At 47.4% G+C, this 26,879-nt stretch overlaps 12 protein-coding genes across 12 annotated transcripts; 5 read left to right on the top strand and 7 right to left on the bottom strand.

Moving 5' to 3' along the window:
* Positions 1–584: 584 nt before the first annotated feature.
* Positions 585–2,206, top strand: N7517_008582 (phosphatidylserine decarboxylase 1; the record flags this gene model as incomplete). The annotated part of the gene is made up of 2 exons (XM_056726312.1): positions 585–661; positions 766–2,206. 2 exons carry the CDS (start codon positions 585–587, stop codon positions 2,204–2,206), a joined length of 1,518 nt encoding a protein of 505 aa, XP_056577163.1.
* Positions 2,207–2,765: 559 nt separating this feature from the next.
* Positions 2,766–4,727, top strand: N7517_008581 (Auxin Efflux Carrier superfamily; the record flags this gene model as incomplete). Its single annotated transcript, XM_056726311.1, has 4 exons — positions 2,766–3,027; positions 3,089–3,255; positions 3,324–4,552; positions 4,652–4,727. 4 exons carry the CDS (start codon positions 2,766–2,768, stop codon positions 4,725–4,727), a joined length of 1,734 nt encoding a protein of 577 aa, XP_056577162.1.
* Positions 4,728–6,269: 1,542 nt separating this feature from the next.
* Positions 6,270–7,594, top strand: N7517_008580 (aromatic prenyltransferase; the record flags this gene model as incomplete). Its single annotated transcript, XM_056726310.1, has 2 exons — positions 6,270–7,402; positions 7,456–7,594. The coding sequence occupies 2 exons, from the start codon at positions 6,270–6,272 to the stop codon at positions 7,592–7,594; spliced, it is 1,272 nt and encodes a 423-aa protein (XP_056577161.1).
* A 394-nt stretch (positions 7,595–7,988) lies between these two features.
* Positions 7,989–9,480, bottom strand: N7517_008579 (uncharacterized protein; the record flags this gene model as incomplete). Its single annotated transcript, XM_056726309.1, has 4 exons — positions 7,989–8,326; positions 8,413–8,827; positions 8,884–8,991; positions 9,073–9,480. The coding sequence occupies 4 exons, from the start codon at positions 9,478–9,480 to the stop codon at positions 7,989–7,991; spliced, it is 1,269 nt and encodes a 422-aa protein (XP_056577160.1).
* A 334-nt stretch (positions 9,481–9,814) lies between these two features.
* N7517_008578 (Zn(II)2Cys6 transcription factor) lies at positions 9,815–11,915 on the bottom strand (the record flags this gene model as incomplete). The annotated part of the gene is made up of 3 exons (XM_056726308.1): positions 9,815–10,215; positions 10,269–11,659; positions 11,722–11,915. The coding sequence occupies 3 exons, from the start codon at positions 11,913–11,915 to the stop codon at positions 9,815–9,817; spliced, it is 1,986 nt and encodes a 661-aa protein (XP_056577159.1).
* A 414-nt stretch (positions 11,916–12,329) lies between these two features.
* Positions 12,330–13,764, bottom strand: N7517_008577 (NAD(P)-dependent alcohol dehydrogenase; the record flags this gene model as incomplete). Its single annotated transcript, XM_056726307.1, has 6 exons — positions 12,330–12,401; positions 12,451–12,522; positions 12,578–12,628; positions 12,695–12,991; positions 13,054–13,496; positions 13,563–13,764. 6 exons carry the CDS (start codon positions 13,762–13,764, stop codon positions 12,330–12,332), a joined length of 1,137 nt encoding a protein of 378 aa, XP_056577158.1.
* A 1,196-nt stretch (positions 13,765–14,960) lies between these two features.
* N7517_008576 (Lipopolysaccharide-modifying protein) lies at positions 14,961–16,901 on the bottom strand (the record flags this gene model as incomplete). Its single annotated transcript, XM_056726306.1, has 2 exons — positions 14,961–15,012; positions 15,067–16,901. The coding sequence occupies 2 exons, from the start codon at positions 16,899–16,901 to the stop codon at positions 14,961–14,963; spliced, it is 1,887 nt and encodes a 628-aa protein (XP_056577157.1).
* A 658-nt stretch (positions 16,902–17,559) lies between these two features.
* N7517_008575 (uncharacterized protein) lies at positions 17,560–19,857 on the bottom strand (the record flags this gene model as incomplete). The annotated part of the gene is made up of 7 exons (XM_056726305.1): positions 17,560–17,946; positions 18,006–18,402; positions 18,463–18,666; positions 18,716–18,873; positions 18,931–19,262; positions 19,319–19,435; positions 19,497–19,857. Coding segments are annotated over 7 exons (1,956 nt in total), but the record flags the coding sequence as incomplete, so codon positions are not given.
* A 682-nt stretch (positions 19,858–20,539) lies between these two features.
* N7517_008574 (nonhemolytic phospholipases C family protein) lies at positions 20,540–22,690 on the top strand (the record flags this gene model as incomplete). The annotated part of the gene is made up of 5 exons (XM_056726304.1): positions 20,540–20,668; positions 20,721–20,803; positions 20,861–21,125; positions 21,177–21,300; positions 21,387–22,690. 5 exons carry the CDS (start codon positions 20,540–20,542, stop codon positions 22,688–22,690), a joined length of 1,905 nt encoding a protein of 634 aa, XP_056577155.1.
* A 272-nt stretch (positions 22,691–22,962) lies between these two features.
* N7517_008573 (uncharacterized protein) lies at positions 22,963–23,596 on the bottom strand (the record flags this gene model as incomplete). The annotated part of the gene is made up of 3 exons (XM_056726303.1): positions 22,963–23,013; positions 23,122–23,468; positions 23,527–23,596. The coding sequence occupies 3 exons, from the start codon at positions 23,594–23,596 to the stop codon at positions 22,963–22,965; spliced, it is 468 nt and encodes a 155-aa protein (XP_056577154.1).
* A 1,043-nt stretch (positions 23,597–24,639) lies between these two features.
* N7517_008572 (Cytochrome P450) lies at positions 24,640–25,199 on the bottom strand (the record flags this gene model as incomplete). The annotated part of the gene is given in 2 exon segments (XM_056726302.1): positions 24,640–24,781; positions 24,793–25,199. Coding segments are annotated over 2 exon segments (549 nt in total), but the record flags the coding sequence as incomplete, so codon positions are not given.
* A 506-nt stretch (positions 25,200–25,705) lies between these two features.
* On the top strand, positions 25,706–26,173 carry N7517_008571 (uncharacterized protein; the record flags this gene model as incomplete). The annotated part of the gene is made up of 1 exon (XM_056726301.1): positions 25,706–26,173. One exon carries the CDS (start codon positions 25,706–25,708, stop codon positions 26,171–26,173), a length of 468 nt encoding a protein of 155 aa, XP_056577152.1.
* Between the last annotated feature and the right edge of the window lie 706 nt (positions 26,174–26,879).

Genomic DNA, 26,879 nt, shown 5'->3' with positions numbered 1-26,879 from the left:
GGGTTTCCCTCGGTAGATGAGCCTTTGGTGTGATGCTTGAGGATTATTCGGAAAGGACTGTTCGATCCGGCCCTTGAGCTGTGCAATTGTGGAAGAGAGTGGAACGTTGTCGAGTGTAAACCGGCTTGGAGGGGGAGAGACTGGCAGAGTATATGAAGGGTGATTGTGTTCGGTGTGTTTCCCTCTGCCATGGACTGGGGCGATGGTTCTGTCGCCATTGCTTCAGAACTGTAGTTGTTCACAAGCTAAAAAGCGCATATAGAGCTGATCTAGTTCCTGATATCTGGCATCAATCGATAAGCGATGTTGATGTTGTAATGTCCTCTGTGAGACTCTATAGTAGCTAAGAAGAATTTGACAAGAACGATGCAAGACGAGTGTAGATGCAAAGAGTCAGAATCGCAAAAATGCTCCTTTATAAATGTATTTGGTTATAGAGAAAGACAATCCATTGTATCTCCAACGTCTCCACGTGCAATTCTGCCGGGCGGTCAACCGGCTACTGCGCATTTCCCCATTTCGGAAAAAAACGCTCTTAGCTTAGGGGCTCGATTTTAGCGCTCCAGGCCGATGGATTAAACATTATGGCCTCGCGCCTTTTCACTTCCTCGCCTCTCCTACATTGCGCTCCCGCTGCCCCTTGGATCGGGGCGTCGATGGAGTTTTTTCGTTCCGGGCCACGGCCCGCCATAAGGCCAGTCTCCGGCATTTTTCGTCTAAATCATGGAAACAATATCAGAAGGACAATAACTCCGAAAACAACAGGGGAGGATTTGGCTCAAGACTAGGCTTTGCTCTACGCAATACCAAGGTCGAATGGTATCCCATCCCAGTCGGACTCGGAATTGGTTTGCTAGGGTTGCTGTCTTTCTACAAGTCACAACGCGCGGAACGGAATCGGCTGGCTCGCGATGCAGCCGGCGATGAATGGGAGGATGGAAAACGGCCACCTCGTCGTCCGAGGATCAGTCTGTCAGGCCCATGGCATATTCAGATCATGTCCACTCTACCCCTGAAGGCCATGTCACGTCTGTGGGGCCAGTTCAACGAAATCGAACTTCCTTACTACCTCCGCGTTCCTGGATTCAAACTCTATTCCTGGGCCTTTGGCGTCAACCTTGAGGAGGTTGCTGAACCCGACCTGCACACGTACCCGAACTTGGCCGCATTCTTCTACCGTAAACTGAAGCCTGGAGTTCGACCATTGGATCCCGATCCTCGTGCTCTTCTCGCTCCCTCCGACGGCCGAATCTTACAATTTGGAACGATCGAGCGGGGCGAGGTTGAGCAAGTCAAGGGAATGACATACAGTCTGGACGCTCTTCTAGGATCAGCCACGCCTGCGAACGCCGACCACTCCAACCGACTCAGGGACAATGACGGGAAGGAAACCAAGGATGCCGAGACCTTGGATGCGCATGAAGAGTTTGCGCGCGTGAACGGTATTTCCTACACTCTCCCGAGCCTTCTTTCGGGCGACGGTGCTCCCAAACGACGTGCTTCATTGGATGCTTCAACTGCATCCAAACTAGCTTCGGAAATCCAAGTACAAGAGGACCTGGCTCGTGGTGATGGAACACCATGGTACGCGCCCAAGACAGCAGCCAACCATGCCTTGTTTTACGTTGTGATCTACCTAGCACCCGGTGACTACCACCGCTTCCACTCCCCTGCTCCCTGGGTCGTCGAGAGCCGCCGCCACTTTGCCGGCGAGTTATACTCAGTTTCACCATATCTGCAGAGACATTTACCCGGACTCTTCACTCTCAACGAGCGAGTTGCACTTCTCGGCCGATGGCGGTGGGGTTTCTTCAGTTACACACCGGTCGGAGCTACCAACGTAGGCTCCATTAAAATCAACTTTGACTCGGAGCTGCGCACGAACAGCCTGTTGACCGATACCGCTGCGGACCTGGCTGCCGCCTTGGCTGCCAAACGTGGTGAGCAGTATCCCGGCTTTGTTGAGGCGACTTACCACCACGCCAGCCGAACACTTGATGGACATCCACTGCAGCGTGGCGAGGAGATGGGCGGGTTCCAGCTTGGCAGTTCGATCGTACTTGTGTTTGAAGCTCCGCTTGGAACTCGCAAGTCCATTGATGCCGGCTGGCCGGATGATGCTCCCAGTGATGGGTGGACTTGGAATATTGAGAAGGGCCAGCGCATCAAGATAGGCGAAAAATTGGGCTTTGTCAATGAGGCGTAAAGTGTAAGTTGCACAGCCCGGGTACACAGCCGACACTTGATTTCGGTGTTGACCTCCATGTTTTGTTGTAATATACCAGTCCTTTTCTCTCTAGGACAGTGTCTTGAAAATTTAGTTTAATCACAAGTTTTTTTTTTCTTTTTTTCTTTGAAACCTCAAAGAGTATACGTTTTATAATCTGTATCGATCCAGATCAGGACGGATTAGGAAGGTCTTGGCGTAGTGCTATCGCCCCCCAATGCGTCATTGCTGATCAAAGCTCCAGATCTCCAGCTTTGTAGAAGATTAGATGTAGGTTAGTTAGTATGAATCAGTATGAATGAGAAATTGTAATAGTCAGAAATAGTAATACTACTAACAATAAAAGAAAAGAAAAGACATTTAAATTCCAACCATTGCGCCATTCAAGAGATAAGGCATCCACCAAAGAGCTATCAACGTGGGCGAGACTGCCAAGATTCCATATCAAAATCAAGGAATGCGAATTCCAAGCTTATTTCTTCTCACACTTCACTTCCCCTTGGGATTTTCACCTTTCTCATTCATTTCTTGAATACACATGGCCATCTTTAACGCGCCCCGATCATTTCAAAATGTCAATGCTATTGCCCAAGCCCCAATGGGCGTCAACCGCTTCTTCATAGGCGCCCATGAGAGCCACCCACCATTCTTTCAATTAGTGCTGCTCGTCTTTGAAGCAGTGCTAGAGGTTGTATGCGTCAGCTTTCCTGGTTATATTGCCGCCCGCCAGGGCATGTTTGATGCAGATGCTCAGAAACTGGTGGCAAACCTCAATGTGACTCTGTTCACCCCCTGTCTTAGTATGTATTCCTCTGTGCTCTCATGAGATATTTCTATGACAAAGCTGACTCCTATTAATAGTTTTCACCAAATTGGGCTCACAATTAACTGCTGAAAAGCTGACGGACCTGGCTATTATCCCGGTTATTTTTATTGTCCAGACCTTTGTCTCATACTTCTGTTCTTTCGTTGTTGCAAAATGTTGTCGCTTCAAGAAGCGGCAATCGAACTTTGTGGCTGCCATGGCGGTATGTGATGGGTCCTGCCATTTGAGAGAGTCGAATATCCAATTCTAATGATTACCCGTTCTCTATAGGTCTTTGGCAACTCAAACTCTCTCCCAATCTCCCTCGTCATATCGCTTTCGCAGACCCTCAAAGGTCTCCACTGGGACCGGATCCCTAACGACAACGATGACGAAGTCGCCGCACGTGGAATCCTATACCTGCTTATCTTCCAGCAGCTAGGTCAACTCGTGCGCTGGAGTTGGGGATACCACATTCTCTTAGCGCCCAAGGACCGATACCTCGAGGAGGCGGAGCGCGACGAGAATGGCCAATCAATCATCGAGCAGGGCCAGGCGCGCTATAGCGACAACCCGGACCAGACAGACCCGGACGAGCCGCTAGTCAGAACACGCAGCTCAGACGATCTACACCATGCCCACGCAACACACACCGACCGCTTCCAATCTGGTGACCAAACACCTGTGTCAACGCGCACTTACTCCTACTCGAAGCTGTCCTCCGCCCACTCAGACGACCTCGACTCAGACGATACACCGTCCGTAATTGGGCCGCCACCCACTGGCCCCTTCCTCCCCCGCCAAAGCTCCCACGGCGAAATCCTCCAATTCCCGAACGTCGAAATCACCGCGCGCGAAGCTCATGAAGCCGAGAAAACACGTTTCCAGCGCTGCAAAGCATCTCTGCGCAGATCGCGGGATCGCCTGAGCCAGTGGCGCGTGAAGAAAATTAACGTCCTCCACGCGCGCCTCCCACCAAAGGTCCAAAAGGGCCTCGCAGCGACCACGCGCGGACTGCGTCGCTTCCTTCATGGCGCATGGGACTTCATGAACCCACCTCTGTGGGCAATGCTAGTATCGATCATCGTCGCCTCAGTGCCAGTACTCCAACACGGTTTCTTCGACGACGGCACCTTTGTGCGCAACTCGGTCACCCGTGCAATTGAACAGAACGGACAAGTTGCCGTGCCGCTGATCCTGGTCGTGCTGGGCGCGAACCTCGCGCGCAATACTATCCCCGAAGAGGCGATGGCGGACATCGAGCATCCCCGCGACGAACGCAAGCTGATCATTGCTTCACTGCTTGCGCGTATGCTTCTGCCGACTCTTATCATGGCGCCGATTTTGGCGCTCATGGCCAAGTTTGTGCCAATTAGTATCCTCGATGATCCTATTTTCATTATTGTCTGCTTCCTGCTTACGGGTGCGCCGTCTGCATTGCAACTGGCGCAGATCTGTCAGATCAATAATGTCTTTGTTGGCGCTATGTCGAAACTCTTGTTCCAGAGTTATGTTGTCTGGTAAGTTCTTGTCCCTCCTATTTACAGAGAACAGACAACCCCCGGTAGTCTATCTCAATTATTGATCATTGCTAACATGGTTTTTTTCTTTCTTCCCAGGATCCTCCCCTCGACCCTTGTGCTTGTCATGTGCGCTCTGGAGGTTGTTGAGTGGGCTGCCTCTTCTAATGTGTGAACCTGAACGGCGAAGCTGGTCTTTCCCTCTTGGGGTTTCCCCGGGTTTCTATATTCACTCTCTTTGGACATTCTTGTAATTACCCATTAACTTCTCTATTTTGGGGAATTGGCGTTACCTATGGCATTCCTCGTACACAGACTGTACTTTCTCAACCTATGAACTTATCGTGATCATCTCTAAGAAATTGTATATCATTCATCCTACGCTTACGCTCGACGATTGGAAAGTATAAATTCACAGGGAAGGCTGTATTTACACCTTAAATTCTATACTTAGTGGGTTGGGTTGGGCCTTGGGCTTTGTGGGCTTTGCGGAGGTCTAGATGCCACCCACTGTATGTTGCTCAGTCCTGCCTCTTTGTTCCTTGCATAGTTGAGCAGCCACACAGTTGAGCAGCCAAATCCCAGTGACTAGATCAAACCGGGTCCAGAACCTCGAGGTTATGAATGTCGCTCACGTTGTCCCGCACAATGGACTTCAAATGTCTGGTCAAGGGGAGTTGCTCATTAGTGAGTGCTTTTCCCATCACATCGTACTGTGTCGGACTTGGTCTTTGCCCTAGGTTACTGCTCGTGTCCGCCGTAGATACAATGAGAATATCGTATCTGATGCAAACAAGAAAAGATCCAGGTACCCTCTGGGTATAAACAAAGAAAAATGGAAGATGAAGTATTTTGGATCTTGGATTCTCCCCTTAATCATGTTAGGTGGAGGCTGGGTCTGGGAGAGCATATACGATCTGAAGATTTTCCACAAATACTATCTAAGCACACCATTCATGCATATCGATTACTACCCAGTGACCTGTACAAAGTACATGCTACCTAGGCTGGAATACAACAAATAAATACTAACTATAGGACAGAGGACACAAATATGCGTGTGACTGTCCTGCTGCAGGTTTCTGAACGAAGCATACAAAAGATACATACAAAGGATTAAGTAGTACAAACTATGTTAATGAGGTGTGACAACGTATACCTAGGCTAGGGGGTACTAGTCTTCATAGCATAAGAGATTAATCCCCTTGCTGAATTCCGTAGACATCATACATTTGGCAATATGATGCTACCATATGACAATTTTAAACAAATAACTACCATCTTTAGGACTTAGGACGCACATATGTGTGTGACTGATCTGCTGCAGGTTTCTGAATTAAGCATACAAAAGATACATACGTAGGATTAAGTAGTACAAAACTATTTTAATGAAGTGTGACAGTGTATACCTAGGCTGCAGGGTACTAGTCTTCATGCTAAGAGAAATCTTTTCCCTTACTGAATTCCGTAGACATCATACATTTGGCAGCAGGGTGCTACCTTGTGACACTTTTCTATATTGGTCTTAAATAGAATAAAAAATGCAGTATACTTAATCGTACTTGCCTATATAATTGAATGAAGTTGCAACCCATTCCCAACAAGATAAATGTCTCGTTTGCAAATTTTGGCACAATTTCTACTTGTAAACGCTTCTATACCTGCTGAATCCGCCCAGCTTGCCAATCAAGCCTAAGAGATTTCCATTGAAACGACAATGACTAAGTCAAACCAGGAGCCCTGGCAGGTTCTCGGTCAGTTTCTACAGTTTCCGGACGCCGAACACGAGCTATGGTGGCACCGTATTGCCCCGATCATCGGGCGAGCTTTAATTCGCACCGGTTGCAGCGTTGAATCACAATTCAGGCACCTTCTGTTGATTCAATGTACGGTTCTCCCTTTTCTCGGCCACTACCCAGCTGAGAAAGGGAGGAATATCACCTGGCGTTCTTGTATCGCGGGCGATGAAGGAGGAGGAGGTCCTATGGATGTCAGCGTCAACTATCAACAAAACTGCAAGAGCACGGTCCGAATGAACCTCGAGCCGATTGGATCCCATGCCGGGATGCATGACGACCCAATGAATCAAGTCGCCCCTAGGGAGATGCTCAGCCGGCTGGCCAAATTCCAATCTGGAATTGACCTCACCTGGTACGACCAGCTCGAGAATGACATGATCCTCAAGAACCAGGACATGTTACCGCTGTACAAGGATGTTCTCTCACAGTTCGATAACAAGACGCAAACGCTCTTCGGGCTCGATCTCGGCGAAGGCTCGGTCACTGTGAAAGCCTACTTCTTTCCTCTCCTAAGAGCGTCTGCCACAAGAGCCGACTGGATTAGCATCATGTTCGAGAGCATGAGGAATCTCAGCGGTATGGAAGAGGGGATTATCTGTGAGTTAGGCATAATTGAGGAGTATACCCGGTCGATAAGCCATAAACTGCTCCCAGAGCATTCCGAAGTCGGATTCGATTGCAAGAGTCCCGCGCAGTCTCGAATCAAGATCTACGCCGCAATGAAGGTATCCTCCCTGCAGGATCTCTATGACTTCCACACGCTAGGAGGGCATTTAAAGGGTCCATCTATCGAGCAGGGGTTCGAAATCCTGTCCAAATTGTGGCACATGGTATACCCTAAGCTTCTCCCTCACGGAAAGTCCAGGGAGTTCTTGCAGGTCCACTGCAACTGGGAACTCTCGCTGAAAAATCCTACCCCCGTACCGAAGACGTACTTCCTTGTTGCGGACGAACTTGACACGCACATCTCTAGTGCTGTAATTTCTCTCTTCCGTGACCTAGGATGGCATCAGCATGCAGAAAATCATGAAGCTCTAGAGAGGGAGTCATAGTACGTTTGCTGTTTGTTCGCTGACTTGGCTGCATAATAGCTAATCTCTTTAGTCCTACTTACGATCCTAAGACAAGCACGGGGATATACACGTGGCTTGCTTTTGCCTATTCAGAATCATCGGGTCCATATATCACGGTATACCTGAAACCTCCTGCTCCTACTCCTGCTGGTGATAACATGTTGCTATAATTACACTCGCACTGTAACAGAGGTAACACAGAATATTTTGTCGTGAAAATTTTCATTTCATTTTTCATTTTACCTTCCGCGGAGAGGGCACGGTAGACCTCCGCAAAGCCCAAAAATAGGCCAGGATCCCCCAAAGCCCAACCATCAGTGGGCTGTAGGCCTAACCTTCGAAGCCTAATCTAGACAGCCCGTGGGTGAACAATTTTAACTACATCTCGAAAAGAAGTTATGCTTAAGTTTCTTCTGGCCTCACCAAACCAACGACCGGATCATACCATTAGAAGAGCGAGGAAGGAAAAATTGTGGATTTGGGTCACGATAGAAAGAGAGAGAACTACCAGGTGAAGCCATCTAGTAAGAGAGTCTGGCTACCGACACTACCGAAAACCAACATTCACAATAGCCCATACGAGTGCCCCCATTCAGACCGGGCCTTTTCGTACACTTCATTGATATTCTCGCCCCAAATCCACCTCATCCGGTCTTCTAATAAAGATTTCACAACTGGAATGCCAGCATCATAGCTAAGCCCATCCAATTCGTTGATCTTCATCTCATACAAGTCTCCTGCTTGGCGGGATGTCATCTGGACTCTCTCCGAGCGAGGGTATCGAATAGAGTGATAAAGACGAAGGCACTTCTCGATGGATGTTGTCCTCTGAGAACGGAAATGTTCCTGGAGAACTCGCCCGAGTATATACCCATCTTCAAGGGCCTGCCCTGCCCCAGCTCCTATTATATGAGAATATAATCAGTATGTTGTCATATGTTAACTTAATTGAAGTGGGGACCTCAATTTGGAGATATCCTTGGCTTACCTTGATGAGGGCACATTGCATGAGCTGCATCGCCTAACAGGGCTACCTTGCCCCTAGAGAATACCCATTCCGGGCTTGACTTTCGGTCAAAAAGAATCCACTTCAATGGATTGGCATCCATATTTTCAATGACTGCCTGAACTGCAGGATCGAAGTTCTTGAATTCCTCTTGAACTACCCCCTTCTCACTTGTGAGGGTCCAGGTTTCCTTTGCATCTCCGAGCTTCCCCCATGGAGTGGTCACAAAGGCTACCACATTCAGGATTTTGTTGTTGCTGATAGGAAACGTGAGGAAGTGCTTCCCAGGAGCCATAAAGACTGTAGCAAATGTCGGAATTTTCCATGAGTCCTTGATCTTGTCCATGTCGCAAAGGCCTCTATAGACCACCATTTCACCATATTGAGCGCTGTCATTCTACCAAAATAGTTCGTCAACTTATTTTCCAGATTTTAGATAAAAGAGATACATACCATATAACTCGAGCGTACGACTGAATGAATACCATCTGCCCCAATTACTAACTCTGCTGACACAGTTGTTCCGTCATTAAATTTTATTGACATCGTGTCCCCGTGATCCTATATGTTTATGATTAGCAATTGAACCAAGTTAAATAGTCAATTGGTATAATATGATAAGTAATAAGATATGAGCAATACCTCGAGTGTCTGGCAATGTTTGTTCGTGTGCAAATTTGCCGCCCCTCGGCTTTCAACGGCCTGGACGAGAATCTCCAGGAATTCCGCACGATGCATCGACAACTGTGTTGTATTTCCATCTGTAGGTGTTTTGACTGTATGAACCTCTGCCCCGGTGTCATATCGACGAAACGAAAGCCAAGCGCCTGCTCGGTCACCTGTGATCTTCAAGCACTCTTCCAAGAGACCTAGCTTTTTCACAAGCTCCGCGGCATTTGGTCCTATTCCCACCCCGGCACCGATTTCCTTATATGCAGAAGCTTGTTCATATATATCGATTTGGATGTCGCTAGATTCACAGTAGTGCCTGATTGACAAGGCTGCGAATAAGCCCCCGATGCCACCGCCGATGATAGCGATGCGGAACATATTGAAGTAGGTTGCAAGTGCTATGAGAAAATGGGCCAGGAGCCCTTTCAAATAGGTTCTGCAAGTGGTCAAATTCCTTTTGACGCTAACTAAAACATTGGGCTTATCTCCCCGGTCTTGGTTTAGGGCACGGAACATTTCCGTAATATGGCACGCGCGATATGAATGGTGAGTTTAATTGAGTTTTTGACGGGGCCTAGAAATTGGAGGAATAGGTCTAAGAGGTCTGGCATATCGTTCAGCATATCCGGATAGCCGGCTGACTAGAAGGCAAATAATAGGCTGGATGCAGTTGGCCAAAGCGTGAATAGACTTCTCGATTACTATACATAAGCTACGGGAAATAATCAAATGGTGCTTCTTCATTAAAGGTCCACATTGGCTCAGATAACCCCTGACAGTCGAAATCTCCTAGCTGGGACTCTAAATGGCCCGTGAGATTCTGTGCCATGTCAAACAATGTGCTTAAATCAACGGACATATCAGAGGTTCCGGCAGCTGCTCGCGGCTCTGTCTGCGTGTGGAAATCCGATCTTCGCTCTTGTGGAACCTGGGGTGGATGCATGTACTCGATGAGTTGCCGTAGAAAAGAGTGGGCCCGTTGGGCGAAAGAATGGTTTCTCGACATTGATTTGATCATATGGAGTGCCTTTTCCATTTTCTCAAGGATAGGTGGGTCATGGGTGTAGGACGGATTGATTATATACGAGACCAAGGCTATCACGGCATTGAATACTGTAGGAAATGGTTAGGATGTAACGAAGATGATAGTGACCGAGTTGACATACAGTAGTAGACATTGAACCAGTCAAGGCCTATTGACTCTTTTGTGTGTTCGTGCCTCAAGGCGACGACATCAATCGAATCTATCGCGGCATTTATGCAGATTCTCTGACTTGAACGCAAAATATGATAGACCGTGGACTCCTCAATGGGCCCGGGTTTGTCTCTCTCGTGCAAAGTCGTAGCCAGCGATTGTCGATGAATTAATATACAAACCATATTACCACGCAATGCAAGGATCCATACCGGCTCCGGGGGGTCCTGAGTATTGAGAATGAGATGTGCTGGACGCTCTCGGAGCCATGTCTGGTAGTCTTCATCAAGAGACATCACCATCTCTGCCTTTTCTCTCCGCTCGTGTCTGCGCTCTGATAAGTGGGCCAATGTCTTTTCAACTATACGATACAACTTGATATTTTGAAGAAAAAAGGAGAGGAACGATGGCAGCCTGGGCGTCGGATAGAGCACCCTGTCTGCCTGGATACAGACATCATCGAGATCTTCGGGTACGCATACGGAAAATTCAGAGGATCGGGTAGCTGCTGGACGCTCGTATATCATGCTCCAATGCATATCAAGCATGTAGATAGAGTACCAAACTCTCCGTTTAGTTTCACGCAACGGGGGTGGGTCTGACGCATGCGGTTCTTGATGTAGACGCAAGCCATGAGCGATTCGAATAGCCAGACCAAGCGTATTCCAGCATTCCGCAACACGGTTCGTGCCTTGGAGATATCTGGCGCCCAGAAGCAGAGCTTGAACATGTTCCAGGGTCCAATCACGCAACATGGTAGGCTGTAGAAGTGTCATCGCAATATCATGATGTTTTCGTGCCGTGCGATTGTTTTCATCAACATCAAGCAGCCAGTGGGAAGCACAAATAGCAAGGATCATATTCAGGAGAATGAATGAGGACCGATGCAGATGTCTCTCTTCCGGGGGGCAACGTAGCGCGGCATTGAAAATCGGCCTCACGGTGGGCTCGTGAAACAAAGGTGCAATGATGTTCCGAAGAGTAAAATATCGATCCAAAACCTCCGGTGTATTGTCTGGTAGGATATATAGATCCTCCAATGTCAGGTAGGATTGCTTCGCGGGGGTCTCGCCACCAGACATCTCGGATTGACCTTCTAGGGAATTGTGGTCATGAAGACTGTTCAGAATCGACCGAGTAAATGAGGTACACCCAATTGACACGTTAGAATCGACTGCTATCGCCGTCGACGAAAGGGTTTTTGTATTGGGAGTCACAGTCGAGGATAGGGAGCAAGTCGGGTCTGATGCCTGCTGATCTTGAACAGCAGCAGAAGGCCCAGAGTCTATTGTTGTATCGGGCGTAGAATCAATTACCGCGCTCTTGACCGATTCGAAATGCTTTTCTAGTGTACGTAAATAGCTATAAATCCACAAAAGTTCTTCAGTTATGCCTTTGTGACTAATGCAGAAAATGATTCTCACTCTTCCTTGACCAGTACCATGGTGCTAGTACCCTTCGCTATGCCCTGCGGAACAAAAGTACATTCACGACCATTGTTGGCGCACGTAGAGCATACTGGCCGTGCACCATCGCATTTAGTCTTCAGTGTTCGGCAACTGAAACAGGAGATGGGGACCCGATTTCGGCGCCGCTTGGTCTTGGATGCTTCTGTCATATTGGGACATCAAGGAGCATTACAGTACATATTGTTCAAATCTGATTTTTCGAAGTGAAAACACAGGTGGTCCCCGCATAGTGCGGACACCGAAAATCCTCGATTGATATCATTGGCTAATCTAGGCCCTGACCTTCCTTAACTCCCCGGCAAATATTGATACCTCTATGTACTCCGTAGACTAAACATGTCTCTTTGCTTGAGTTTGGATTATTTTCCCAATTCCTAACGCGAATTATTACATGCAATGGAGTCTTCATAAATAACGATGTACCTTTTGAGTGCTATCTTTCTTGTCGCAACTTTCCTACCTGACATTGTTTATATCCTTATAATATCGCCGTGGATTGTGGGAATTCGGACGTATATTATTGTGCTAGCTACCCTATTTGTTATGAACTATCGATGAACACTTTACCATAGGATGACAGGTTTCACGGTTTTCCCACTTTTCATATCGGCTACAGCAGTATCAAATTCCTTCGCCTATCGAATTGTCAGTTTATGTCTTCATCTAAGACATAGACCTACGTACCTCATAAAAGTGAACCAGCTTTTCAATCGGGAAATTACCAGCTCTGTACCACTTGATCATTTGCGCAATAAACTTCCGGATAAACGTATCAGTATATCAGAGCGTGGTGGTCGGATTGAAAGCTTACCTGTGATGGAATCACATCGCCTTGGACACTGCCGAGGAGAACTTGCCCTGACTATATATCAACCTTATCAGAGGGGGAATCCTTGGGAAAACATAAAAGAAAATGCGCATCACGCACCAGTTTGAACTTCGTTAGATCGATATTCAGTGACTCTCTCGACATTCCCAACAAAATCATTCTTCCCATTATACTCGTCATATTAAGTGCTGACTGAATGACTGAAAGGTTGCCAGTAGTATCAATTGTTAAAGAAGAACCAAGGTCATCTGTGATGCTTCGAACGGCGTCTTCTAGGTTGCCCACAAGCGCACTACTGTCGATCACATGGGTTGCACCTAAATCTCGTGCCAGGGAAAGTCGATCAGAAATTCTATCGATCGCAATAATCTTCTTGCAACCAATGATTTTCGCAGCCTATATAGTACAAAATCATGTCAGTGGAATTTTAAGCTCAGATAGGTGTAATAATCACTTACCATAATACCAGTAAGCCCTACTCCTCCGACGCCGATTATAGCTACCGAATCACTAGGCATAGCTTTGCCAAGGTTCTCAACGGTGCCAGCCCCAGTTTGGAACCCACATGCGAACGGAGCGAACAATTTCAGTTCGTCACGACTTTTCACGACGCCAGCTAAGCTGACAATGCAGCTGATATCCACAACGGCTAGACTTCCCATACTGGACTGGCCGAAGAAACCACCAACTACCGTCTTATCCTTCCCTTCCAATCTGTAGGTGTCTCGTCCCGGGTGAGCAAAGTTTACCTTCAGAGCCGATCGGCAATATGATGGATGTCCAGACCGGCAACTTGAACATGTATTGCAAAAAGCAAATGACAGGAGCACAGGGTCCCCTTCCTGGAGATTCATTGGTGAACGGTTCACCTTGCTACCAATCTTTCTCAGGTATCCGGCACCTAGGCTCTAATTATTAGTTTATAGATCCTTTCTGGTCAGTCTGAGTTAGGTGAAATTCAAGTTACCTTCATGGCCTAGAACTCTCGGGAAGGTGGCATCCGGCCGTGCGGCAACCCCCAGATCGGTGTGACAGAGTCCAGTAGCCACCAGCTCAACTAAGCATTCATCGTCTTCAATGTCACGGATCGAGAGCTCCTCCAGCCGGAAGTCAAGTTTGCCATTTTCTAACGGCGGATATGCGACAATCCCACGGCAGCTTTGTGTCATATTGAGAGGATCGAGTGATAAAATGAAAGTTGTAGCTGAAAAATGTATTAGCTATATGTCCCTGAATATTAGATATTCCTACCCCGCACAAGCTAATGAGCTTAACTCCCCGAGTTAACTTATTTTTCGATACTCCGTAGAATATCGGGGGGCCAAAGCATACGTATCTCCGTTTCTCGTTATGGGGCATTTTAAGTTCATATAATCGCAGGATTCATAAATGGAACCCTTGCAGATCTGTTATTGGCTCGCATTTTATTAAAAGGTTTTCCTCAAATCGCTTGGAACACGTCCTGATGCCCCTATCATTATAGGTGTTATTTGTAGACGGACCTGTGGATTGCCCTTTCGGGTTAGTTTTGCCTTTTTGGGTTTAGCGCCCCACGTAACTATCGACCCCCGTTAATTTCGAAGGGAGAGCAAATATTTCGAAACGAGGTTTTTAAACTGATGATTTTGGCGTTATTTAGGGTAATGTGCGATTTTGTATCCTGCTAGGAGGTGCGCTCAGAAAGCTTGTACGCTTGACTTTACTTGAAAATATATGTGTCTATCGTTTCTGATTGTCTTCATGTCTGTTCCAAAGGGGGGCTATTAGTGCGTCTCTCTTTTGGTATTATGATAATGGTATAGAAACTAAGATATGCGCCCAAAGAATATATTAAATAACATGCAAGTAGCCAGGCAATGACACAGCTCAGTGAATAGGTCAACTCTCACTCGAATTCCGTACAGCCTTAGAAGTCATAACCAGTTGCAAAGTAAGCGTAGCAGGGGTAATTAAAGAGAAAAGAAACCAAATGCTGCGGACAGTTCCTTTCACAATAATTGACCCGTCATCATTGTCAGATAGACCAGTTCTCGACTCCCACTAGAGTCCTTGAGCACATCGCATTCCGCGAAGTGTCGAGCTGGATTTTGATGCACGACCGCAGACCATGCTGTAGCTCTTGGTGTAGAAGTAGGAATCGGTAGACATGGACTGCATGAAAAGTCTTGTTCGGAGTGCAGGCAATGGTATCGCGCGTGTCGTGTAGTAGTGGTCCATATCAATGGTCACACCGTCATCATGGAAATTCGAGGACGTGTGGCACTGCCGTGTGTAAGACTCGGATTGGCTCGAGTACCCATCGACCTAATTTGATTGGGGGGTTGTAGAAAACTGACTGGTAGATACATGATCTACCACCTGGCTTCTATAGCCGAAATCCCAGGTTCTCTCTCTGGTCATCTTGCACACGGGCGTATCTGCAAGTTCACATTAGCAAAGTCACCACTGAAAAGATGCTCGATCAATCTTACTCCAAGAAAAGTCGAAACATATAAACGTCCATATCCTCATTTCTGATCGTCCTAGCCGCCCAAGCCTGACCCCCTTCACCGATAGATCGAGCAATCTGCTGACCGGCAGGGTCTTCCTCGAAAAACCGCATCAACTCAGGAATCTCATCCCCGTCTTTATTAATCGGCACGTAGTGGACCCATGGGATCAAAACATCCTCATGCCACTCCCGAAAGAAGGTCAACTTGAATGGGACACTCTTGCTGCGCATGAAGGCGTAGAATCTCCCGCTGTAGCCATGGCCATCCATATCTAACAGATAACGGTATTTCCAGGCCTCGCTCTGGGGGTCTGATTGCGCAATATCGTGGAAAAACTCTTTCTCCTCATCACAGTCGTCATCGCAAGCCACGATCTCGATGAAATGGGTATTGAAGTATTCCTTGATCTGGGATCGATTTGCGATTTGGACCTCCCAGGTTCCACTGTGGCCTGCGCCACAACTTGAATCGTTCTTTGGTTGCATGATATATTGGGGCGATTGTGGATGTGTCAAGTTTCCAATAATACGCTGACGTTGCAGGTTACGCCAACTGCCATTCTGGCTATGTCCTCCGTTAGTCTTTCCGCGCCAGTATAGCTGCGGTTTTTTCTCTTCCCATTGAACTGAGGTTTCAGGGTCGAATTTTGATATGTTTTCGTAATACCACGGAGAGGGGACTGCAATATCCTGGAATGAAGATGGATGGGACATGGAAAACATCGGGACTAGCTCGCTTGTCACTTTGAAAGATTCTGGGCGACCAAATAGCCCCAGCCGATGGCGCAGCGACGGGCTGTTGCACACATCACTAGCGGCAGTCTGGTTGAACACAAAGCCCAAAGGACCCACTGCGTAGGCACTTGAGTTGTCTGGTGCGTTATCATCCAGAGATCTAGCAGGTGTGTCTAGTGGACATGAAACCCGCGAGGAGAGCCATGTCTCTTGGCGCTGGATGTCGTTGAATCTGGTCGTGGAGACCAACGCTGGTGGGACAGGGTCATTGGTATCGCCCCGCGAGAATTGGTTCAATAACGACGAATTGCTACTTAGACGAGCGTGAGCTGCATAGCCTTCAGAGACCAACATGTGCAGCTCCTCATGCGGAACTACCACTCGCGGCTCGTCGTGTACATTGAATTCCAGGTTCATGTCCGGTAACCATTGGGAAAACTTGTCAAGAATCGTCATTGTCGCATCTCTCTGGTATCTCCCCTGGCCATTGCCCAAATGGGTAGCTCTGCCGTCGCGAATGGCAATGCCCATGACGATGTTATCATAACCAAGGTCCTCTCTCACGCGCGAACGGATCGTACTGGGTGCAAGTCCCCAGAAAGGCAGCAAGGTATGATATATCGTATCGTATTCATCGATCAAGACCGTTTTTCGCGACGTCGCAAATGTATACCATTTATCGAAGTTGGGAGGTGGTGGCATCTTATATCGTCGTTGATATTCCGCCACTGCTTCGTCTAATGACTTCGACTGGCGCCCCAACGTTTTGTTCAAAGCCTGCTCGGCATCATGAACAAGCCGGATGACTGGATGTTCACAAGCACGCTCGTCGAAGGGAGTCAAATAAAGAAGTGGATGCGAGAAAATATACAAAAGGACCAATATAGTTGTTATCGCCCCGGTAATGGTAGACTTTCTCTTCGTATTTTGGGAGTAATAGTACTGAGATTTCTGTTGAGCCCCTAGAAGAAGCTGGTATTGATGTTCCTTCCATGTCCCTGAGCGAATGGCTTCGGTCGTCGTCACGAAGCGAAGTTGTAATGACTGCACCCAAGACCGAACGCAACGAACCGGCTGCATTTCGTAAAAGAAAAAAGAAAAAGCTATAGACAGCTGTAAAGATATGGCACATTTCCCTAGCTATAAATAAAAAAAGAAAGGCGAAATTAAAGCCACGAAATGCCAAAACGCGAACGTGGGTTGGGGGCCGACGGGCCCTGAGATAAACGCGGCCATCTAAGGATGTATAAAGTATGTACAATCAAACTGCTAGCAAGTTAAGCCTCATTGGAAAATTATAGCATTTCTAGATGGTCCCTAAGCCATTCCAAAGGGTAGAGCTCTGAGGACTTCAGATGACAATGTGGTTCGAGGTCATCTCAAGAGCGAGTACTATCAAGCAAAAAGCCGCCATTTGAGTCTCTGAGGATTATCGACCTCATAAGTTTGACCAGCTTCGATATTTTACCTATTACCCGTTGGAGTTAGCTCCCGGGCTGGTTGGTTCCTTTCCAATACAATTTGAGACATCTCCTTTCTGTCGCTCCCGAGGAATATCCCCTTTGGGCCAGCGTGGAGTTGGCTTGGCAAAAATCCAAATCCAAATGAAGACATTGCCAACATGCATATTCAGATAGTGAAGAGCACAGGAGTATCTATAACAGATATGAAGCTAGGCTCTGGAGTGTAAGCGCGAATTAATTTGGCCATTCCCAAGGCCAAAAATAGTCAATAGATCTCACACAGCAGAACATAATTCTCCGCTGCTAGCGTGCGCGGCCAATCCCACCGGATCGCCCTGCACATCAATCAGCATGGCCATACCCGTCGCCGAATGCCAAAGCATATGGCAGTGAAAAAGCCAAACGCCGGGGTTATCCGCCCGGAAACGGAGAACAGCATAGCCGCGACTTGGGATCCGAACTGTGTCACGCAAAGCAGCCCGAGATGTGTCGTACAGACCGGAATTATAACCAGTGTTGGGATTCTGGACGTCATCTGTCTCATTTTTCAACGCATCTGAGTCAGTTTCTAGGTGTGGTGGGATTTTGTCGACGAAGGGATTGTAAGAGCCCCAGCCAAATTCGGCTTGGTGAACTGCGAGTATGTAGAAGTGGTGCCCGTGCTGGATATATATTAATTAGGGGCTTGTTACCACTGGGTGGGGGTAGGAAGGTTTCTTACCATGTGGAATGGGTGGGATCCTTCGTCTAGATTGTTGATGACTAGGTCTACCCATGCAGGCTCTGGTCCCGTTGTTATTGCGAATTGGTTTGCGTCCCATTTAACTCGTGGTGTAGAGGCCAATGGAGCGGGTGGATCGTGCTGGGGTTTCCAGGTAGTTTGATTGAAGTAACCGAATGGCTTGTTGGAATATCGGGCCATCCTTTGGATCTTGGTGTAGATCACATGTATTTGCTGCGCTGTTGGAGGAATGGAGCGAAGGATAGAGGGCGCAGAAGGTACTTCTTCGATGTTGAGATGGTGGACCTTGAGTGGAGATCTCTGGGTGGCATTGGAACGGTAGTTCATGGGGAAAGTTTGATCTGGCGTCAACGCCGGGTTGTTATACTTGAAGGAGCTAGTGAGACATTAGCAACCATCCAATAATTGCTGTGGTGCTCAGCGACTTTGTTCATACTCTTGATCTAACTGAACCCTCATATGTGACTGCTTTTTAGAGGGTCGTAATAATGGCTGAAGAACAAAGTCCATGCGTTGCCCGGGGAAGAGTACACCGATGGAATTTATATTTGCCTCTTTAGAGGTTGTCACATCGACGCTATCGACCTGAAGCAGGTCCAGGTGATGATTGTCGAAGACGAGACTCAGCCCAGCCAGAGCTCTGCCAACTGGTCAGCTAATGACTATTTGACTCTGGTACTGTTACATACCCAGTGTTGACCACACGAATTCGATATGTTGTGTGAGGATCGAGGTCGATAAAGGAAGTATTCACCTGCTGATCAAAGCAGTCCACTGGCCTAGCAGGCACAGCCCTCGTGCAGTCAAAATACCCTGCTCCATTAATGAGCATGGAATCAGGTACAGGCTAGTACCAGCGTTAGATAGCACTATCCGTCGTTTGATGCCGTACTTCCGTACTCACCTCGTTTCCGAAGTTTCCTGGATCCATATACCCTTCCAGAACATCACCCGCAGGGCGATGGTACCAGTCCCCGATGAGAAGCAAAAGTTCTCTGTCATAGGTGTAACGGTGGAGTTTTTCGCGCCTCCGGGATGCTAAGCCCCCAGCTGTCTCTTTGGAAGCTGGTTCATGGACGACCAGCCCACCATAAAGGCCATCCGCCCGCGAGACCCCCGAATGGGCATGATACCAGAAAGTACCACTCTGATCGGCTGGAATTGTCAAATTATAAACGAAATGTCCCCCAGAAGCCACGGGACATTGTGAAATCCCCGCTGCACCATCCATGGCATCTATATACGTTAGCCCCGATACTTTTAATCGAGGTCTGACAAAGCCAGATACTTACTAGCCACATGAAGGCCGTGCCAATGGAGAGCAATTGACTCATCCGACAAGGCATTGGTGACAGTAATGATCAAGGTGTCACCAGAACGGGCCTCCACCGTCGGTCCAGGGAACAGGCCTAGTTCGATATCCTCCGGTCAGATCGACAGCCGCGATACCAGTCACTTCTTTCTACTGACCGTTGATAAGATAGACCCGCTTTAATACACCATCTGGTCTGCGAAATTCCGAGGTCACACGCCAATCTAAAGATTGAGTCGCTGGCGCCCGGTGCGCATGATCCTCCGGGTGAAGCTCTATCCGCGGCCGGGTGGTGACCTTAGTTTCTTGAATATTGTGATGCCGACCCGGCAAAATCAATGGCACGAGAGGAGTGGACTGGAGAATGTATACCAACCCAATCAAGAAACAAGTAACCAATGAGCAGCCCACGATCGGCCATGGCCGTTGGGACAGCTCCGGCATTGGTGGGGTCAATTCTAAATAGGTAGCCGTTTTCCGACGACTGTACCCTCCGCATGATATGAGAGTATCATTGAACTTTGAGCATATCAAATATATAAACAAGGTCAACCGGAGGAAAGAGCATTCTGCGCTATGACCTCATTTTCCCTTACTGCCAAAGGGATCATCCGATGCGACCTTACAGAAAGACCATGCACGTGCCCTTCTTGATCAATCAGAGCGAAGATAATATAATTAGTGTAATTAGTGTAATATCAACGAGACATTTATCCCATCTCATATTACATTAATAAATAAAACATGTATAAAAAGCCCTTGTGGCACTAAACTAAACCCAATGTATACAAGCTCGTTCCTGCCGAAAGTGTGTTCTTGTTTAGCGTTGACTGAACCATGGAACAGAATTTCACGTGGAGATACTGGCATATCAGATTGGATCCAGCTGCACCTTCTCTTTGTACTTTGCATGTTATATAATTCCATTGTGATCGGCGCCATGCATCAAGAATGTCAGCCCATCCCTGTGTTCCAATCCCCGGATTCTAACTCGTCCTTTCCCTGAATAGTCTGGAGCCATGAGGGAGACCTGCAGATGTAAAGTCCCAGAGCTCGTGGGGTAGGTACGTGTACCTGATACTACATCTAGGTACTCTGTTATCGAATTTTTCGGCTATCTGCATGTCTCCTTGGTACATAAGTAGTGGACTCTTCTCTCGGTTGAACCCTTTCCACTCATCCCTTCTGCAACTACCGAATCATGGCTTTCAAGTTGCTGGTGTGTATCGCTATCGCGATAATCCTGGAAATTGGGCTCGTCTCTGGTGGATCCTTAAGCGACATCGAGCATGTCGTCATCTTCATGCAGGAGAATCGCTCGTGGGACACGGTATGCTTTGCCTGCGTTATGAAATGCTTCCATTATGCTGACCAAATCACAGTATTTTGGCACTATGCCTGGAGTACGGGGCTTTAATGATCCCAATGTCCAAGTCAACTCCGATGGAAACTCGGTCTGGCATCAGTAAGTGTCAAGCAGCCGAGCTCTAAGGGAAGGGATTGTTCTAATATTCCTTACCAGACTAGTCGAGCCGGCCCAGTCAGACAAGACCAAGACCTTGCTGCCTTGGTATCTTGGATATCAAGGTGGTGACTGGCATGATGCGATTCAGTGTATGGTCGCGGGTAGCAATGGCTACGAGGAGAACCAGCAGTCTCTAAACAATGGGTTGAACAACCACTGGGTGATGAAAAACACACCTTGGAGCTGGGGCTACTTGAAGCGACAGGATATTCCGGTTCAATTTGCGATTGCTGAAGGTTGGACATCGGGAGACATGTACCAGGTGCGTGGCCAAATTCGATTCTAAAAAAGTTGGATACTGATTTTCAAACAGGAAAGTCAAATCACTGCCACAAATCCTAATCGGGTTACTTTGGTCAGCGGCTCCATCAACGTTCCTGGTAGCCCCCAGAGCAAGGACCAGGGAGGTGTATATATCGACAACAATGAGGTACCAGGTATGTCTCAGCTTTATATTCTGTTCTTCCTATTCTTCTAGGCAATTATGTTTGGGCTGTTTCATGATCTCACCAGAATAATCTAGGCTGCGATGACCACGGTATCAACTGCTACCCACTCAAATGGAAGACCGTCTATGACTTTTACGAAGAGGCTGGAGTCTCTTGGCAACTCTTCCAAGACACAAACAACTTCGATGATAACCCTCTCGCCTGGTTCGAACAATTTCAACAAGCCTCAAAAAATAGCCCTCTGGCCAAGAAGGGTATGTCCTTTGTTGGCCTTGATTCCTTCTATCAGGCTGCCGCCAACGGCACATTGCCCGAGGTCAGTTTCATTGTTGGCCCGTCTGAGCTGTCTGAGCACCCACCATACATGCCAAAGGATGGAGCCTGGCTCCAGAAGAAGGTCGTCGATGCCGTCACCAGTAGCCCGAAATACAACTCGACTCTTCTGATGATCAGCTTCGATGAGACTGGTGGCTTTGGTGACCATGTCACCCCCTTCCATTCCCCTAAAGACACCCCAGGAGAATGGATGCAAGACCCTCTGGGTATGTTCTCAGATATCTTTGTGGGGCCTGGCTTCCGAGTACCATTCTATATGATCTCTCCCTGGACCCGAGGAAACCGCGTGTTCACGGAGCGGGCAGATCATAACTCTCAGATTCTCTTCGTTGAGGAATGGCTGACAGCGCGGGGACACAAAAATATTACAACCGATCAGATGGTCTCATGGCGACGCAAGCACATGTCTAATCTAGTCAACGCACTTGATTTTGACCATCCAGATTACTCTCTCCCCGATCTTCCGGACGCCGGGACTGTTGATACCAACGAAAAGGGCGAATATACCGGTACATCTAACTGTCAGTCTCGCCACAAGCAAACACGTCCTGATGTTCCATATGGAGAACAGAGCAATGCAACGGATGTCAATACCCTGTGGTTTGAAGAGGGTTTCAAAGAGGTGATTGGCTATCTCACCGAGGGCCGATACTTAGTCTTTGAGAAAAATGGAGCAGCCATCACAAATCCAGCCAGCGACCACCGCCTTGTGTCTAGCCCTGCTAGCCCTCAGCACAGCAATAAATCCCAGCGTTGGGTAATCCACTACAACGACGATGAGGAAAGCCATACATTTACCATCTCCAGCGCGCTGGATGGCCGATGGATCGGTGCCGGTGGTGTTTTGCTTCCCAAAAGCCAGGGTGCAAATGCAGCTCAAGTGCAATTCACCTTCTTGGGCAATGGCCTTGGCTATACCATGGAGTTTGTGGAGCAAGGGCGTTACATTGATATTGACAAGCATGGACACTTGGATGCTAAAGGTGACCGTGCTAAGCCTAGCAGTGGTTACAAGGTATTCAGTGTCTCCTTCCGTGATTAGATGTTGATTTGATGTTGATTTGATGACGTTACGGAATCGTGCATGGTCATTCCGAGGCTGGTGCCTGAGAACCAAGTTATTTATAGCATTTTAGCAACAAAGCTGGGTCTTCTCCTCGGCCAGGAGCCCGAAGCCCAACTCAATATACATATGCTTCAATTTATTTGTGCTATCGTATGTGATAAAGATATGGTAGTGACTTGACTATCAATATATGCATAAATTAAGACCATATTCCCTCTTCAACCGAATTCTAAACCGAACCAAGTCATCTATGCACGAGTAACCGTAAATGGCCCAGCAGCGTTAAACAAGGAGGGCATCTGCATAATATTGATTAGCCCCTGAAGCCAACTAAAAGCCAAGCTAAACACAGCCCGAAAGCACATAATCCACCTCGAAAAAGCAAAATCAAAAGGAAAGAAACATACCTGTGGCGCCGTTGAGAGCGTAGTTCCAACCCTCAAATACCAAACCGAACCATCCTTAACCTGAGGCAAGTTCTTGGGAATAGTAACATCAACAAGACCCGCCTTCTCCTTAATCCCACCCACAATCTTAATAGACTGGTCAAAGGAGATAGTGTCCAACTTGCGCACGGGGTTATTGTACAACCACACGCTGTAGTCATCACCGGGGTACTGGCTCAATGGGTCCGGGCAGCGTCCTGTGGGTTTGCGGTTGAAACGGACGCGAACAGTTTGACCGGCGGAGACGGTTGAATTGTCGGGGATGCCTTGGTAGACGTTTACGCAGGCGTAGTCGCGTTTACCCCAGGCTATATCATTGAGGCATTGTTAGTTCGGAACATTATAGATGAGTGTATCATTTCATACGCTGGTTCTTGTCGAACAAGGCGGTGCTGGTTCCCACCAGGGAAGCGATGATTGCTGTAGTGAACTTCATTGTGGAATTTTGGTCGATGGTAGGCAAAGGGAGAATTGTAGAATATATTCAACGCTGATAAGTTGGCGAGGATCGGTCTTTTATAAGTATAGAGAATGCAGTATGCAATATAGGTCCACCGACGACACAGAGGCCCCTCTAATTATAGCTTTCGGCTCTAAAGACCCTGAGTGATCGTGTTTCACTCGGTCTCTCCACATGGACTCGGATTAAAATTTCTATTGCTTGGCATGAGGAGAGATCGGCGTGGCCGATCTCGATCTGGGGTCAGACGTGCAGTCTCGTATATATTGTACGGAGTACGGAGTGGCGTACATTTCTATGTTCATGTTCAGCTAAGCCTCTATAGAATAGCCTCTTGGTTGATTTGCCTAAGGGATTTTCATCTGGTTCTATAGTTATCCCTTGCTTTATGGTCGAGACAACATCTACGTACCTATCGGTTTTCACATTATTAGTTCCCCTGCATGCCTCTAATAATCCATACTTGTATACACGGAGTTCTCCGTAGCTACTTGGTTACCTCGGGGGAAACAATTCAACAATAATAGCCATGCAGTCGGGATAGATAGTCTCCTGACAGCTCTATTGATTTGACTTTTCAGCCCAATACATCTGGTTCTCGGCATGTCCTTTCCGCTCGAATACTCTAGCCTAGTTAACCTGACATCTGCACAGAAGCCCTTGGCAGCTCAAATGTCTCACGGTGACTTCAATTATTTCTCGTGGATGCTATGAAAGTGCATGTTGCATGAGAAAACTTACTTTTGGGCGTTCTGCATTGAAATCCATTTAGTGGTCTAATGGATTCTATCCTCATTCCATCCACTGGCTTGGCGATAATCTCCAGTGTCTGAGCCCTGTTAGTAACCACATATCACTTCCCGCCCCGCCGGTAGTCCCGTCGAGTACTTACATTATACAGCTCTGACTGAATTCGTACTGTCCATTATTGTTTTCAATCAGCGCACTTGACTCATCCCGCTTAGTTGTCCCAAGTCCTGCGTTCTCTCAATTATATTGCCGTGTCGCACATGTAAGAGTCACAAGCGCTTCGATGTTCGCGAACTCTTATCCAATGCAGTTGCGTGGTCCGCACTCGAAGGCCCGCCAAACACTTGCCGGTTTCCAACCACCGTTAGGGAATAACTGATCGCTTTTGTCACCATATACGGTATGGTCACGCTGTATAATACTCTCGCAGTTGTAAAGCAACAATCCATCCAGGCACATCTCCTGAAATTCGATAGCCGAATGCTGAACCCAGTGTTAGGGGCGGAAAGCGCGATGTCCTAGCTGGTGGATACAGACAAAGAATTTCCTTGATAACGGCAGAGGTATAGCTCGTTCTTTGGAGAATGTTCTCTCTGTGTTCTAAGATTTGATCTCGAATATGGGTTGGGTGTGAGCCAGGACTAAAGATATCATCCAGTTCGATGCAAACACGACGCAACATGTGCGGGGTCCGAGATAGTTCGTAGAATGTCCACTGTAGCAAAATATCAGTTATATCATGATCGGCAAATAGAAAAGAGTTGGGTTGATCGCAAGTACGGTCTAGCGAAAGATTTGAAAGACGGTCATGTTTAAGTAGATAGCGCTGGTCTAAAGCAAGAAAGAAACTATTTAGGCATAATACATCGACATCTTGCTTACCTCTCGATCTTCCACGCTATTTACGCCTCTTCTACCTTTAGTCTCGACTCTCTTTTATCTTCGCTTGGACCCCCGATCACTTGGGATAGCAAGTACTCGCAAGACTGCTCGGGTGGTTTAGGAATAGTCAATATACTACTCCGTACGACCATTAGTCCCCGGCAAATGTGCAAAATATTCAAAAATTTCTCCATCTCGGATGAGGAATCCCTTTGTTTCTTTTCATTTTCCGTGATGTGAACTTGATTACGATAAACAAGACGAGGTAAGGAGTAGTCGTTTTAGGCATCTGCCATTCTAGGATTAGCGTTATTATCAACAGTGCCAGATATAAGAAGGCATGGTTACCTGCATATCTGCATATGTATTCTTTCATCCTCAAGTCTCTTCTCCAAAAGTCCTGGTGCTCGAACACCTCCGTATACCTCTTGGTGCAAACATCAAACATGCGGCATGGCGTCCATAGGCAGCATTTCCGACGTACGGAAAGTGATCTTGGAAAATGACGTTGCAAAACGAATTGTGATTAAAGTGAGGACCAAAAGTCTGGATACTGAAAATTACCGCGACTCGGCCAAGGGCGTTGTCAGCGAGGTTTTTCCTGGCTGGGAAAATGACCCGCGGGTACTGCCTGTCGCTTTTGATGTATGGGATGAACGTACCTTCATTGTTGTCGACATTAATCATCTTGATTACGACTTTAATACGGCTCACAAAATCAAAAAGGTCTTCCCAGTCTATGTGCTGCGACATGAGAAAAAGCGTGGCTGGGCTCTTATAAGATGGCCTCAAGAGGATCAGCCACTTGGTGCCAAAGTCATGGATCTTCACAACCTCAATGGTTGGGACATCAAAACGCCATTCATAGAAGACCACAATACACGTATTGTGTACGTCAATCCCCGCAATCTTCATGAATGAAGGTCTATCAAGTTCTCTTGGCTCACATTCTTGTATCCTCACTGTTCTACTGGATTACCCCGAGGCCAAATCGTGTGTATCATAAGGCTGGCAAGGGAGCAGGATAAAAACATGGTTTCTCACAATTTCTCTTGTGCATTCTTCTCCTTAGCATGCTATGAGACTCGGAAGTGATTAATAACTTGTCATCAGTGTGAAGATGTCCATGATCGGCAAGAGGATAAGGGACGAGTGCTGTCCCACCTACCAAGTACAGAGAAGGCCTAGCAACACCTTGAACATAATGCTTGAAATATAGCTATAATTTATTTAATCCTTGAAATGTGATATCATTCCATTGATTCAAATGTTGATGCATGAACAATACCATAGACCAATACGGTAATTTACTAAGCTTCCCCTCTCTGCACACCCCTTCCACCTGAACAACCTCCCATCCTCTTTTCTATGTCTGTCAACACTCATGTCTCCAACAGACATCTGCCAGAGACTCTGAAAATGCCAGACCTCCAGTATACACATGCTATACACTCCATACCCTGGCTGATATGCCTCGACGTTCCCTACTAGACCGGAGCCGAGACCAAAGAAAAGCCTTTGGTACCAGCTCATCTCCCACATGCGACAAATTGCAAGCCATGAGCGCCATGAACTTATATTATTGACCCATATCGCCCAGCTTCCTAACGCGGTGTTTCCTCTTTCC

The sequence above is a fragment of the Penicillium concentricum genome (assembly GCF_028827145.1).
Source record: "Penicillium concentricum strain IBT 3081 chromosome Unknown utg000003l_segment0_segment0, whole genome shotgun sequence".
Lineage (NCBI taxonomy): Eukaryota > Fungi > Ascomycota > Eurotiomycetes > Eurotiales > Aspergillaceae > Penicillium > Penicillium concentricum.
Note: the sequence above shows the minus strand (reverse complement) of the source record. Positions and strands in the feature narration are given on the sequence as shown.